General features: G+C 38.7%; 1 protein-coding gene across 1 annotated transcript; it reads left to right on the plus strand.

Moving 5' to 3' along the window:
* Nucleotides 1-331: 331 nt before the first annotated feature.
* Nucleotides 332-16,260, plus strand: LOC307131971 (uncharacterized protein; the record flags this gene model as incomplete). The annotated part of the gene is made up of 5 exons (XM_079826105.1): nucleotides 332-454; nucleotides 2,082-2,174; nucleotides 4,527-4,646; nucleotides 9,858-10,055; nucleotides 15,947-16,260. Exons 1-5 carry the CDS (start codon nucleotides 373-375, stop codon nucleotides 16,258-16,260), a joined length of 807 nt encoding a protein of 268 aa, XP_079682231.1. The 5' UTR covers nucleotides 332-372.
* Between the last annotated feature and the right edge of the window lie 507 nt (nucleotides 16,261-16,767).

Consider the following 16,767-nt stretch of genomic DNA (forward strand, 5'->3'; position numbering starts at 1 on the left):
ATTTAATTGCTTGTTTTCTATGTTTTCCACTACTGCATAAGCGTATTAACTTATTTAATTGCCTTGAACACATAGCCGTCTAGATTTATTTACTGTCCGATTTGAAAATTTTCGCCGATTTTGAATTTTTGGCGCCACGCTGGTAAATGGCTGCCTACATGAAACGTGACACTGACGTGACACTGACGTGAATTCGTTTTGATTGGCCTGTTGCATTCAGAACCGCCAACTTTATCCCTATCAGGACCATAGACTGATCAGGATTCTGTATTTCGACAGCCAGCAGTTAACGTTAGCCTCCCCATTTGTATTGCCAATTGAAATCCTCTTACTTACCTAACGTCTTACCTAACGTTACATCCACACGACAGTATGCCACGAAAGAAAGGGGTTTCTCTGAAGAAGAACTGCCTCCAACGCAGCGCACCTGACACCATAGACCTCTTGGGCAAAGGTAAGTTAGCTAACTTAACATGTCAGCTCTTCTTATGACCTAATGTTAGCTAGTAGTACCACTATGATGATGATTTATTTTACACTTAGTTTGCGGTGTTGAACATTATAACCAATCAAACATGTTTCTGGTCCAATCAGAGACATTTTAATTCGTCATCGCGTCATGAGGGTTGCATGCGCTTACTGAATAAATTCTGAATTCTCTCTTATTAGCCTATCATAAACAACAGAAAAAGACAGAAAATATGCAAGTAAGAGATTGATTTTGTGTAACTCGCATTAGACTGAAGTCATGGACTGCTTCAGTATTTTTTGATTGCTTTCTAATATATTCCCAGTTTCAATCACCATTTTGTTTTTCATGCTAGTGCTACTGCTAGTAACGTACTATATTTCAATGTTGTCTTTATTTCTAATCAAAAAAAGCAATAGGCCTAAACAATTTCATTAACGGTTCTTAGCTTTGTTTTTTTGTTTTTTTTCTGTAGTCAGATATGCTTTTTCCTCCACCAATAAATGAATAATCATCATTAAAATTTCAAGAGCAATAATCAACCATAATGATTTTGTCTTAATATTACAGCTTTACCTCTATATTGACTATATATAATATATAATATAATGACTGAATGATTTTTTTTACAGGCTATTTATCTTATGAAATGTAAATGCCATGTCAGATGCAGCTTATGTTCCACCTTTGCAGTGTAAAAATAGTTTTAGTTGATGGTGGCAGTAACAGTTTGTAGAATTGTGATTGAATAAAGTAATTGGTTAAATTTAAGTATTTGAAAAACACAGATACTCAGGTTTTAATAAGGTAAAACTGCCCTCTATACAGTGCTTGTCAAATTTATTACACCTCCGTCACCTGTCAAAATAAAGATAATGTATTTTCAGAGTCTCTCAAAAAATGGTTTAAAACTAAAACTATTATTGTAATTTATTATGCAAATAACTAAGTGAAACAAATATTTTTTAATCACACAAAATAACCAAAAAACGTAATGTTTTGTATGGCCTATTCTGGTCTTGATAACAGTTTGCATTCTTCCTAGAATTTTAATGTACTTTTCCACAGCCTCTGTTGTTATTGACTTCCAAATAGTTTCTAGTTGTTCCCAAAGACTTGCTTTTCATAAAACATTTTGTGCGGTCTTTGAATCCACTAAATCCCAAATTTGTTTGTAAATTTATTATATTTAAGCTTTAGAAACACTACTGTGTCCTGGTGTGGATTAACTATTACAGAAACTTAAAAAATATATTTTCGTAATCGCCAACACTGTTAGTTTAGGGCAGATATGGTGCAAACCTTACATTACACACACACACACACACACACATACATATATATATAGATAGATAGATAGATAGATAGATAGATAGATAGATAGATAGATAGATAGATAGATAGATAGATAGATAGATAGATAGATAGATAGATAGATAGATAGATAGATAGATAGATAGATAGATAAATAGATACAAATTTGATTATCATTGACTATAGTTTTGGAACACTGAGCCATTTTAGGCTAAGCCGATGAATGTCCCTAATGCAACATTGCATCAGTTTGGCTACATTTGCAGACGATAACATTATCCTTTTATGTTTTTACAAGGTGATCCGGCCCAGCAAATAGATGAAGAAAACAAAGGTAAAGAAGACAGTGACAATGACTTTTCTATTGTTGAAGTGGCATCTCCAGAAGCAGGTGAGTTTGTATTTACTTAACTCTGGTGAATTTTTAAGTTAATCTTGGTCGTTATATCTTTGTGAGTACTGTCTATAGAAAAAAGAAGAAAAAAAACAGATTGGTGCTTGCAACACGGAGCTGTTTCAGTTAATGCCCAGAGCTCCCACTCAGCTAACACAGCAGCTATGGGGGCATATACATAAAGAGTGTCTTTGTGCCTCTAAACAGACACAAAATGCAATTAAAATGTCTGTCCAACATGAACAGGGCCCTTACATGACAACGAGATGCGTTTAGCAACTTAGCCATTGTTTAAACTCACCGAAATAGTGTTTTAGACGGCAAGCTGTTGTCTCGCTGAAGTCCCGTGGGAATTCAGTTGTAGCCGGAAAAAATGTAAATAGCAGGGGGGAGGAGCGTTACGAACCATTTCTTCTTCACTTGTGAGCCGATCATCACTCTTCACACACACAACGCTCCTCCCCCCTGGACTATTTACATTTTACCGGCTACAATTGAGTTCTCACGGGACTTCAGCGCGAGACTACAGCTTGCTGTCTAAAACACTATTTCGGTGAGTTTAAACAATGGCTAAGTTGCTAAACGCATCTTGTTGTTATGTAAGGGCCCTGTTCATGTTGGACAGACATTTTAATTGCATTTTGTGTCTGTTTAGAGGCACAAAGACACTCTTTATGTATATGCCCCCATAGCTGCTGTGTTAGCTGAGTGGGAGCTCTGGGCATTAACTGAAACAGCTCCGTGTTGCAAGCACCAATCCGTTTTTTTTTTTTTTTTCTATAGACAGTACTCACAAAGATATAACGACCAAGATTAACTTAAAAATTCACCAGAGTTCTCTTTTAATGGGGAACTAAACAGGGTTGTGTTTTCCAAAAGCATTGTAAGCCTAAGTTGATCATAGAGACCATTGGTGGCAATTGTTATACGATCAACTTTGGCTTACAATGCTTTTGGGAAACGCAGCCCAGGTTGTATGCATTTTGAATTTGAGATCAGCTGCTGTAACTGAGGTCTTGTCCACTTTTTCTGTCGACAATGTATGACAAGTAGTTCTGTCAACGTTAACACAAATGCATGCCATTTAAGTTTTGTCCAGCTTTAACGCAATTAACGCAGCATCTGTTATTTCTGTCATCCTTTAGTTATACGATTGCGCTCTTATTCACGCAAATGGTTTTAACCATTCATGCATGACAAGATAAAAAAGAACATCCTGACACACACACAACACTAAGAAAGACTTGCACGCCAGTATCGCGCTTGAACGAACAATAACACACACATTTATGCCAAAATGTTTGTTTTGTCGATGAACAGTCTTAAAGGGATAGTTCACCCAAAAATGAAAATTATGTCATTAATGACTCACCCTCATGTCGTTCCACACCCGTAAGATCTCCGTTCATCTTCAGAACACAGGTTAAGATATTTTAGATTTAGTCCGAGAGCTTTCTGTCCCTCCATTAAAAATGTATGTACGGTATACTGTCCATGTCCAGAAAGGTAATAAAAACATCATCAAAGTAGTTCATGTGACATCAGTGGGTTCGTTAGAACTTTTTGAAGCATCGAAAATTCATTTTGGTCCAAAAATAACACAAATTACGACTTTATTCAGCATTGTCTTCTCTTCCGGGTCTGTTGACAATCAGCGTTTACAACACTGCAGTGGCGCTGCTGACGTGTTATCTGGTACGCCCGAGCTTTGTTTACAGTCTGAGGGAGACACACACTGTAAACAAAACAACCTTCGCAAACATGTCTAAGGATTTCGCTACAGAGGAAGACTTGCATTTTTTGCTCAGACATATTTATTTGAATGCGAATACACGGCACACCAGATAACACGTCAGCAGCGTCTTACGTCAGCAGCGCCACTGCAGTGTTGTAAACGCGGATTGTCAACAGACCCGGAAGAGAAGACAATGCTGAATAAAGTCGTAGTTTTTGTTATTTTTGGACCAAAAAGAATTTTCGATGCTTCAAAAAGTTCTAACGAACCCACTGATGTCACATGAACTACTTTGATGATGTTTTTATTACCTTTCTGGACATGGACAGTATACCGTACATACATTTTTAATGGAGGGACAGAAAGCTCTCGGACTAAATCTAAAATATCTTACGGGTGTAAGAATTATTTTTAGTTCACTTAAATTAAAAATGATAGTTTTTGAAGCCTGACATTTTTTTTAAATTTTGACTTTTTAGTTTTCATCAAAACATTAGTATAAATTACTAATATCAGTGATACTGGCCTTCATATATGAAAACTGTGATACCGCTGATTTTCTATTACTTGTTCATAAAACAAAATATGTTGTTGATATTACATTGTTTATAAAGGTGGACAGGAGGAGTCTTCCTCCTTGGATGACAAAGACAAGCTGATGGTCATGGCCCAGGCAATAAAGGCACTTGAAGAGGAACGAGATTTTCTCCGTCAAACTGTCCTAAAACTCTCAAGTAAGAAATATATATCTGTTTTGCTCTATTGACTGTTTTATGACCCAATTTGGTAACACTTTATTTTAAGGGTCCAGAATAATGCATTAGTTAAGCATTAATTAAGGATTAAAGGGATAGTTCACCCAAAAATGAAAATTAGCCCATAATTTACTCACCATCAAGTAATCCTAGGTGTTTATGACATTCTTCTTTCAGACGAATAAAATCTGAGTTATATTACAAAAGTCCAGGCTAGGCTTGCTACGATAGTCGGTGTTACCGGTGTCCAGACTCAACACCGGTTACATCACTTGCCCACCGTGGCACCGCCCACCGTCTTTTTGATTTTTTTATAGTAATAAAATAATTTAGTTCAGTTAGAGAACAGACAATACAAATAAAAACTGAACGTATCTGCTTAATAAAGCAGGATCCGACCGTGAGTCTCGGCAGCGGCAGGAGTCATTCATCAGATTTAAGAGTGAGGAGCTGACTGAGATGATCGCGGAAGGTTTGGTTTCAAAGCGAAACGTAAAAGCACCTATTTAAGGGAGTTTGTCATTTGTTTTGTTGTTGTGTTTTTCATTAAAAATAATAGACAAGCAACAAGCAACCCGCAGCCGAATTGGCGCTAATTCAAAACCGAAAGTTAAATGTGCACGGCCGCACAGAGCGCGCATTGTTTACTTTCGCCTGGCTCCGCAGTGCGATCCTCCGCGCTACGCTGACTGCACGCATTTCTTTTTGCCGCGCGCACCCTCGCGCTTGTGCGGGCGCGTCGAGTATAAACGAGGCTTTACGGACAAACTGTTATTCATTCATGGCGTGCATCTCAGTCATAGACTGATCAATGCTTGATCAGTGCCCTGACTACTGAACTAGGGAACTGATTGAGACGCACCCATGGCTTCACAGAGCGCGCATTTACAGACGAGCTGTCATTCACGTGGGTGAATACGCAACACTGGCGCGTTTTCAGTTCAGAGCGGTCGTGTGCATGTTACTTTCGGTTAGATAGAATTAGTGAAATTAAAGAAAAAGCCTCCGCCGGTGATACCGGTATTACCGGTGTTGTCACACATCAATTAACCGGTGGGAAAATTTCCTCACCGTCACATCCCTAGTCCAGGCTAATCCAAGCATTTGAATTGGATTCATAGTTGCTCTGTTTTTGAAGTCCATAAAAAGTGCATCTGCCCATCATATAACTGCTCCACGCGGCTCTGGGGTGTTAATAAAGGCCTTCTGAGGCGCATCGATGCGTTTGTGTAAGAAAAATATCCATATTTAAAACTTTATCAACTAAACTTTTGACCGACCGCCTTTCCTGTTCAATTTATGGAAAAATTGTTGAAAGTTACCCTGCTGATCGAAAGACTAACACGACCAGGTGTGCTCGTCATGACGTCACGTACGCATCTTGAGTTTCACTTTCAACATTCAACACTTTTCCATGGAATGCGGTCGGTCGAAAGTTTACTTGATAAAGTTATAAATATGAATATGTTTTTACACAAACGCGTCAATTCGCTTCAGAAGGCCTTTATTAACACCCTGGAGCCACGTGGAGCAGTTATATGACAGACAGATGCACTTTTTATGGATTTCAAAAACAGAGCAACTATAAATCCAATTCTAACGCTTGGATTAGCCTGGACTTTTGTAATATAACTCCGATTTTATTCGTCTTAAAAAAGAATGTCATATACACCTAGGATGACTTGGGGGTGAGTAAATCATGGGCTAATTTTCATTTTTGGGTGAACTATCCCTTTAAGTTGTTCACAACTAAGCATTAGTTAAGCACGAACACACTAGTAATTAATGATTAACTTTACATTTTAAGGGTCCGTAATTATGCATTAGTTAAACTAGTAATTAATGATTTGCTTGTTCACAATTATGCATTAGTTAAGCATGGACACAATAGTAATTATTGATTAACTTAACATTACAGTAAGGGCATATTAGACATTATTTACAACTTAATAAGCCATACATTATTTTTGTGTAGCGATCTAATTAGATTTCTGTGTATTTTCTGTTAAGTTAACTGAACAATAAGTTAGTAATTATTTAATTACTGCTGATTTTGCCGTTATAAATTGCTAAAATAGTGTAATAAAGACAATTTAACCCCCTATTCTGAAGTGAAAGTTTTATCCTCATTAATTATGGCACTTATTGAGTAATATTTAAGTTTATTAACCAGAATAAGCCAATAATTAAGCCTATAAATTCATAAGCAGCTTTTACAGACACAAAACATACTTTTTTTTTTGTATATTTGGATAAATGGTAAAAGGTAACGTTAACATTTACACAAAAGTATTATGATTTTACAGAGAAAAAAAAACTTAAAATATATTTTATATAAAAAAAAAAGATGTACAATTTCCCTTGTACCATTTTATAGATAGGTGTTAAATCCCTAAACCCAAACATAACAAACAGAATAAAAAATGACAATACAACTTAATGAGCAGAAATGTTTTGGAAAATGTACATTTTAGTAACAATATAGCATTAAAATTATTTGTTGAGCCACTAATCTCACTCAAACCTCTAAACCTACACATAACCATTTCTTAAAAGTATGTAACGTTAGGGTGAACGTATAAAGAAAAAACATAACAAAAGTGTTATCACAATAATTTCTTTATTGTGAAAATGTCAAAAGCGGTACCAATAGTAATCCAAATTGCGATGTTTTGCAGTCGAGTCCTCTCTGGCGATACAGAGAATTTAAGTTATTAAATTAAAGCTTAACTCCACTTTTTGAAGGCGTGCACGCGTTTGGTTTCTTATTCAAACACTAAAACACGGCATGTCGCAATCTTTGATGAAGCAGGCGAGAGCCAATAAGCGTTTGATATCACTGCCGTAAAACAAGATTTTTTAATTCATAATAGTGATGGGAAGTTCGGATCATTTTACTGACTCGGATCATTGAATCTCGTTCAGCAAAATGAACAAATCTTTTTTCAAGTAATTTTGTTCATTTCAGCAGAATCGAATTAAAACGTTACATGCTACATTTTTCAACACATTTAGTACTTTTGGAATAAAACATAAAATATAAGCTAATGCAGCCATGGTCAAACTTTGAGAAATAAATGATTAATGAATTGCTTAAATTGCTTCAGTCTATGTATGCAGTCTGTTAGTTCACCTCACCTCCCGATCCAAATCGTGCTTTCCTTTGTCACTTCACATTTAAACACGTCTGTTCCCTGGAAAGTTTAGTTCACCTCTCGGGTATGAGCCGTTAGTTCCGGCATCATGTCTGATCTGGGCCGTGACAGCCTCATGTAATACATGCGTCCGGAAACAGAATTGATTAGTTCACCAGGTTCGAGTCTTCAGGTTTGAGTCATTCGTTCATCAAGTCCCAGACCCATATGCAATATGCAGTCACCGGAAACAGAAAAGATTAGTTCATCTCCCGAGTCTTCTTGTTCAAGTTGTTCGTTCTTTTTTCACGTGACCGCTTTCCTGTTCAGTGTCTCGCAACATATACAATATTACAGTCGTATTATTGACTGCATGTTGTAATATATTTATTATTATAAAATCATCAGAAGATATGTGCAATAAACATTTGTTATGCCTATCCGTTCTGAACAACCCAATGTGTCCAGGCTTCATAGGAAAATCAATTAAACTAGCTAAAAAAAACTGAACTAAACAAACATAAAAAACCTCACTTGTTTGTAAGGAATTGTTAATTAACCATAGACTGTAAAGGAATTAACTAATTTCTGTATCCAACACGGCTGTCACGTCACGTGACAAAAGAACGAGACTTGAGAGATGAGCTGTTTCTGCATTCAGCCTATGGGGACTTGAACGAACGATTTGAATGAGAAAACTCGAGAGATGAACTAATCTTTTCTGTTTCCGGTGACTGCATAGCCTTGCCTATGGGCTGGTACTTGATGAACGAATGACTCGAGACTGGTGAACTAATCTTTTCTGTTTCCTGTACAGAACATATGGGATGTTGCGCATGCACAGTCAACACAAAATGAACGAATCGCTCTCTGAGACAACCCGATATTCTTGAGTCATATTAAAGATTCGTTCAAAATGAACGAATCGTTCATGGACGACACATCACTAATTCATAACGTGCGCAGGATTTGTTTACGGTCGCAGTTGAACATTAAGATGAAGATCGCTGGATAAAGATCATTGTATGGATTCTAAAGATGAGGATTACAGCGAACAAATTAAATAGGTGTATTTTGTGAATTTATGTTGCGTTTTGGTGTACTTTTTAGTCATTCTGTCCCACAGCAAACAAAATAAATATTACATGATAAATAATGGTTAAATGATTACAGAAATGTTATTCATTTTAGAGTTTTAAAGTGTAGTTTTGTTTAACATAATCCTTTGAACCGAGTTTGCAGCAGATGTCACAAACAGCTAAATGTTTAGTGATGTCAATGTTGTACGTGTTAGATGAATGTAGAACCAGACATTTTACATAAAAATACACATTCTCGTGAGATCACGTTGCAGAATAACTGCTAAACAAACCAATAGTGTAAATAAGAACTTATCTTTAGAACAGGGGGTCAAATTGCCTTTATTAGTACTGTATTAATGGTAGTTATGCTTAATTATTGGCTTATTCTGGTTAATAAACTTAAATATTACTCAATAAGTGCCATAATTAATGAGGATAAAACTTTCACTTCAGAATAGGGGGTTAAATTGTCTTTATTACACTATTTTAGCAATTTATAACTGCAAAATCAGCAGTAATTAAATAATTACTAGCTTATTGTTCAGTTAACTTAACAGAAAATACACAGAAATCTAATTACATCGCTACACAAAAATAATGTATGGCTTATTAAGTTGTAAATAATGTCTAATATGCCCTTACTGTAATGTTAAGTTAATCATTAATTACTATTGTGTCCATGCTTAACTAATGCATAATTGTGAACAAGCAAATCATTAATTACTAGTTTAACTAATGCATAATTACGGACCCTTAAAATGTAAAGTTAATCATTAATTACTAGTGTGTTCGTGCTTAACTAATGCTTAGTTGTGAACAAGTTAATCCTTAATTAATGCTTAACTAATGCATTATTCTGGACCCTTAAAATAAAGTAATTACTGATAGTGATTCCACATCAATCATGAAATGCTGATTACTTCTCTAAGCATGTTTGACTTTTTGTCTACCTAAATGTGTTATTGTGTTCTTAGACAGAGGGGCAAAAAAGAAAGTTAAGAAAATCTTGGACTCAAGCACTGAATGCAGCACCAGTGGCACTGATGAGGAGTCCCTGAGTTCTTGCTCCTCTTCAGAGTCATCTGATAGCAACATTCCTCGGAAGAGGAAAAGAGGTCATAAAAAGAAGACCAAGGGTGCTACCAGGTCAAATACGAAGCACAGTTCACGTGGTAAGCACATGTTCTGTTTTCGAATCTCATCTTTCTGTTGATATGTATTTACTCCATATACAGGGTACCCGCGGGATCTTAAAAAGTCTTAAATGTCTTTAAATTTCAAAATCAAAATTTTAGGCCTTAAAAAGTCTTAAATTCGCTGAAGTATTGAGTTCTAGGTCTTAAATAATTTTAAACGGGTCTTAATTTTCCTACGCCCATGTAACGCTACCTCTTGCTCATTGAAATGCTCCCGCAACCCGCAGCGTTTTAGAGAGAGAGAGAGAGAGTGTGTGTGTGTGTGTGTTGTAGTTCGTTCTTTCGCAAGTCCAACTATAGTTTGCCGTATTACAACTACAAAAGAGACCAGCATGCATCTTATATTGCAGCCAATCAGCTTTGCTGTTATTGGCGCGAGTCTATTTCGGATTGTACCACAGACACATCAAACAGATTTTATTCTTCAGCTTCAGTTCTCCAGTTCTAATAGTTCACGCGATTGTGAAAGCGATTCTTTCTTACCTGCCATCTGGCATAATGACCAAATAAAAGTATGACATGCCCGATAGCACTAAAAAAAGCGATGTAAACCCCGAACTGATTCGTTACTGCCACACGGACAGATGTCAGACTGGCTGCAGATTCTGTGCACGCGTTTGCCGCCTGTCAGCGCTTGCGCGAGTGTACCGAATGTGTCTATTTCTAGGCGCATTACTGTAGGTCTTAAAGTGAAAGCCACCCAATATAGCCTAGCCTTTACCCACTCCTGTCTGTGTAGTTAATATTAATCAAACCACAACAACGGGGAAAAACAAACAGAAGCCTATCCTTAACTTAAAGCACTGTTTGTATCTGTATATTTAAGTTGTATTTATTTGTCCTTTTGTCAAACAAGATTCATGCATTTTGTTTGTTTTATTGCCATGTGTGACTATTGTGCATCTAACATATGGTAAATTTAGCAATCCTAATAATGAAAGAAAAAAAAACATACACATTTCTGAAAATGACCACCACAAAATCAGTAATTTTGATCTCACAAAAAATGATTATTTATATATATATATATATATATATATATATATATATATATATATATATATATATATATATATATATATATACATACATACATACATACATACATACATATACATACGTTTTTTTGTTTTGTTTTTTGCGTTATATAGGTCTTAAATTTAATTCAATATACATCTATATATATATATACATCTATATATATATATATACATCTATATATATATACATCACACACACACACACACACACACACACACACACACACACACACACACACACACACGGTAAGATTTTTCAAATGTTTTTAAAGAAGTCTCTTCTGCTCACCAAGGCTGCATTTATTTGATCCAAAATACACCAAAAAAACACTACTATTGATATATTTTTTCAACAGTTTAAAATAACTTGTCTTATATTTGAATATATTTTAAAATGCAATTTATTTCTGTGATTTAAAGCTGAATTTTCAGCATCATTACTCCAGACTTTAGAGTCACATAATCCTTCAAAATCTTTTTTTATGTTTTTTTATTTACTTTCTATTTCAGATGATTGCTGTTCTTTAGAACTTTCTATTCATCAAAGAATCCCACAATTTTTTTTACACAACTGTTTTCAACACTGATAATCATAAATGTTTGTTGATCATCAGATCCTCATATTAGAATGATTTGTGAAGGATCATGTGACACTGAAGACTGGAGTAATGATGATGAATTCAGCTTTGATCACAGGAATAAATTACACTTTACTATATATTCACATAGAGAACAGTCACAACAGAACTGTCAAAATATTACAGCTTTTTTTTTGTATTTTTAATAACATAAATGCAGCATTGGTGAGCAGAAGAGACTTCTGTAAAAACATTAAAAATCGTACCATTCTGAAACTTTTGACCGGTAGTGTGTTTGTATATTAATCCTGGTGAGTCAAGATGGAGTGAGTCAAGATGGCGCCGAGGACGGCCGCAACGTCGCAAGCTCTGCTGAAGCATTGTAGTTTTTTGTTTGTTCTGTTTATAGTTTTTGTGTTTTTTGTCTTGGATGTTGTCTGCCTTACTACGTACGACAGACAGACACTTTTGGACATTGGTTCGGCAATCGCACACCGAAAACCGGACTTTAAATTCATCAACGACGACACGCCGTTTACAAACACAGCAGCGGAACCCTTTGTCTGGGTGGCCCGGCCGCGGAGACGCGGCCGGAGAAGGGGCTGTAGAGCTGGCGTACTCGTCAGATTAAGACGCCGCGCAAACCGACCCCCGCTTCCCAGTATTTTACTGGCAAATGTTCAGTCTCTGGACAATAAACTCTGCGAGCTGAGAGCGCGGATCTCTTTCCAACGAGACACGAGGGACTGCTGCATTATCTGCCTCACAGAAACTTGGATGTCCGCTGAGATTCCAGACTCAGCCATCGAAACCACGGGGTTCTCCGTGCATCGGATGGACAGAGAAAAAGATCTCTCCGGGAAAAGCAAAGGCGGGGGTGTGTGTTTTATGATCAACCGATCCTGGTGTGATCAGAGGAACGTACACTCTATCAAGTCTTTCTGCTCTCCTGATCTGGAATTTCTCATGGTTCTGTGCCGACCATTCTGGCTACCGAGGGAATTCACCGCGGTCATCATCACAGCGGTGTATATTCCCCCACAAGCCGACACAGACCGGGCACTAAAGGAACTGTATAGGTCAGTGAGTGAGCAGGAAAGCGCGCATCCTGAGGCTGCGTTTATTGTGACCGGGGACTTTAACAAAGCCAACTTCAAGCGCATCGCACCCAAATACCACCAACATGTTAGCATCAACACGCGAGGGAACCGTGTTTTAGACCACTGCTACTCCCCCTTCAAGGAGGGTTACAAGTCCCTCCCTCGCCCACCATTCGGCAAATCAGATCACGCGTCCATTCTACTTTTGCCCGCTTACAGGCAGAGACTGAAACAGGAAGCACCCGCCCTCAGAACCATCCAGTGCTGGTCAGACCAATCGGACTCTATGCTACAGGACTGTTTTGATCACGCGGACTGGGAGATGTTCCGGTCGGCCTCTGATGACGACATCGAGGTCTACGCTGATAGCGTAACGTGTTTCATCAGGAAGTGCGTAGATGACGTTGTTCCGACCAAAACAATTCGGCTGTACCCAAACCAGAAGCCGTGGATAAATGGGGATGTTCGCGCGGCACTCAATGCGCGGACCTTCACTTTTAACTCTGGTAATGCGGAGGAGCATAAACAAGCAAGTTATGCCCTCCGGAAAACAATCAAAGCAGCAAAACGCCAGTACAGGGACAAGATTGAAGGACAGTTCAACACCACCGACTCCAGAAGCATGTGGAGGGGAATTAACACCATCACAGACTATAAAGGGAACACAAACTCCACCGTGAACACCGCTGCCTCTCTCCCGGACGAGCTCAACACCTTTTATGCTCGCTTTGAGGGAAATAACACCGCCCTCACGGAGAGAGAGCTCGCGGCTGAAGATACAGAGGTTAGTGCACTCTCCGTATCTGAAGCGGATGTTACCCGATCCTTCCGGCGGGTGAACGTCCGAAAAGCTGCGGGTCCAGACGGGATTCCCGGCCGCGTCATCAGAGCGTGCGCGCGCCAACTGGCTGGAGTTTTCACGGACATTTTTAACCTGTCCCTCTCCCTGTCTGTGGTCCCCACATGCTTCAAAACGTCCACCATTGTTCCTGTACCTAAGCAGTCAAAAACACTCTGCTTAAACGACTGGCGTCCTGTTGCTCTGACCCCCATCATCAGCAAATGCTTTGAGAAACTAGTCAGAAACCACATCTGCTCTGTTCTCCCCCCCTCACTGGACCCACTGCAGTTTGCATACCGCAAAAACCGCTCCACTGATGATGCCATTTCATCAACAATTCACACTGCTCTCTCCCACCTGGAAAAGAGGAACACATATGTGAGAATGCTGTTTGTAGACTACAGCTCAGCATTCAACACCATTGTGCCCTCCATACTTGACATTAAACTCCGGGCTCTCGGCTTAAACAGCTTGTTATGCAGCTGGATCCTGGACTTCCTGTCAAACAGACGCCAGGTGGTCAGAATGGGCAGTAACATCTCCTCACCACTGACTCTCAACACTGGAGCCCCTCAGGGCTGTGTTCTCAGCCCACTCCTGTACTCTTTGTACACACATGACTGTGTGGCAACCCACAGCTCCAACACCATCATCAAGTTTGCTGACGATACGACGGTGGTAGGTCTCATCACTGACAATGATGAAACGGCCTACAGAGAGGAGGTGCACACTCTGACACGATGGTGTCAGGAGCACAACCTCTCCCTCAACGTCAGCAAGACCAAGGAGCTGGTGGTCGACTTCAGGAGGAATGAGAGAGAACACCGCCCCATCACCATCGATGGAGCACCGGTGGAGAGAGTCAGCAGCTTCAAGTTCCTCGGTGTCCACATCACAGAGGAACTCTCATGGTCCGTCCACACCGAGGCCGTTGTGAAGAAGGCTCATCAGCGCCTTTTCTTCCTGCGACGGCTGAGGAGGTTTGGAATGAGCCGCCACATCCTCACACGGTTCTACACCTGCACCATAGAGAGCCTGCTGACTGGCTGCATCACCACCTGGTACGGCAACAGTACCGCCCGCAGCCGCAAAGCCCTGCAAAGGGTAGTGCGCACGGCCAGCTGCATCATCGGAGGTGAGCTTCCCTCCCTCCAGGACATTTATGTCAGGCGGTGTGTGAAGAGAGCTCAGAGGATCATCAGAGACTCTAGCCACCCGAACCATGGGCTGCTCTCACTGCTGCCATCAGGCAGACGGTACCGCAGCATCAGATCACGCACCAGCCGACTCCAGAACAGCTTCTTCCCACAAACAATCAGACTCCTTAACTCTTGACCCATCAGGATCATAACACACACTGGACAGAATATCACTCAGCACAACCCACTGTAGATAAACACACATTATATACACATTTATTTATCATACAGCATCTATTGCACTTTGGATTTCAATTTTTCAATCTGTGAATAATATTTTATACTGTACATTGTATATTATTATTACTATTATAGCGTAATGTATATTGTTTAGTGTATGTTTAGTGTATATTGTTTAAAGTATATGTATATTGTAAGTATGTGTATATTGTTTAAAGCTGTGAGAACTACACTCACATTGTGTAAATTATTTATTGTTTATTGTAGAGTTTTACTGTGCTGTGAGTAATTGTGGGCGCATCAGTGTAATCTGATGCTGCTTTAAATGTTGTACATGTCATGTCATGACTACCATGTTGCTCGGAACTGCACCTAAGAATTTCACCTACTGTTGCACTTGTGCATATGTAGAGTGACAAATAAAGTGATTTGATTTGATTTGGTAGGATTGAGCTATGAGGAAGTGCAAGTTTACTAATACTTTGTTCAATTTGAATAAATTAATTTGCTACGTTTTTTTGTTTTGTTTTTTGCGTTATATAGGTCTTAAATTTAATTCATAATGGTCTTAAAAAGGTCTTAAAAAGTCTTAAATTTGACTTGGTGAAACCTACAGATACCCTGATATAACACATTGCACATATTGGTTATCAGTCTCCCTGACTACAATTGGTACTGATATCGTCCCTGAAAAAATCAGTTGACCCCTAGTTTGGATATATTTCCAATATTGTTAGAACATTAACATATTTAGAATATGTCTGAGAAATGCAAACATGATTTGTATGATAGGAATTGAAAAAAATGCTAGCAGTTCAAGAACACCAAGAATTTGTTATATGTTTGTGTGGTGTGTTTTAACTGGAAATGTATCAGTTTGATGCAAGTCTAGTTTTTTTCTGGTTTTAATTTTGTTATTCTTTCTACAGCAACAACCCCAGAAGATGTACTGAAGCGGTACAATAAAGTTCTTCACGCCTTCAAGAAAGAAGGGAGTATCAGTAAGGCATGCGCCAAAGTCGGGGTTGACCGAAATACACTGGCATTAACAGCTGTTGTGGCTGAAATACAGCTTGTTGATCCAGAGTTTTACAGAAGCATCTCAAAGTTCAGAGTCAAAGAGGAGAAACTCTGTGACTTTGCAAAGAGGTGCCTGCAGTCACTGACAGCAGACATAAGGTCTGACATAGAAAATTCCAAAAAAGAGCGTAAACTGCTGCCAATAAAATATAAAGTGAGATAGAAAGACAAAACCTCCAATCTACGTATTTATGTTTTGATGTTATTGTTAAAGGGTTAGTTCACCCAAAAATGAAAATTATGTCATTAGTTACTCACCCTCATGTCGTCCGACACGCGTAAGACATTCGTTCATCTTAGGAACACAAATGAAGATATTTTAGTTGAAAGCTGATGGCTGAGAAAGGCCTCCATTGACATTCAGTACATTTACACTCACAAGACCCATAAAAGGCACTAAAAACGTCGTTACAAAGTCCATCTCACTACAGTGGCTCTACAATAATTTTACGAAGCAACGACAACAGTTTTTGTGCCAAAAACAAAATAACGACTTTATTCAACACGTCCTTGTCTTCCGTGTAGGCCTCGGATGTGAACTCACGAAGCACCACGACGCATGCGCGAGAATATGACGTAGAACCGGCGTTCGGACACGTGACCCAGAAGCGAGGTGGAGATTTGTTTACAACGAGCAGAGGAAGACGCGCCGTATCTAAGCTGTTGAATT

This window comes from Gobio gobio (assembly GCF_949357685.1).
Source record: "Gobio gobio genome assembly, chromosome: 9".
In the NCBI taxonomy this organism is placed as follows: domain Eukaryota; kingdom Metazoa; phylum Chordata; class Actinopteri; order Cypriniformes; family Gobionidae; genus Gobio; species Gobio gobio.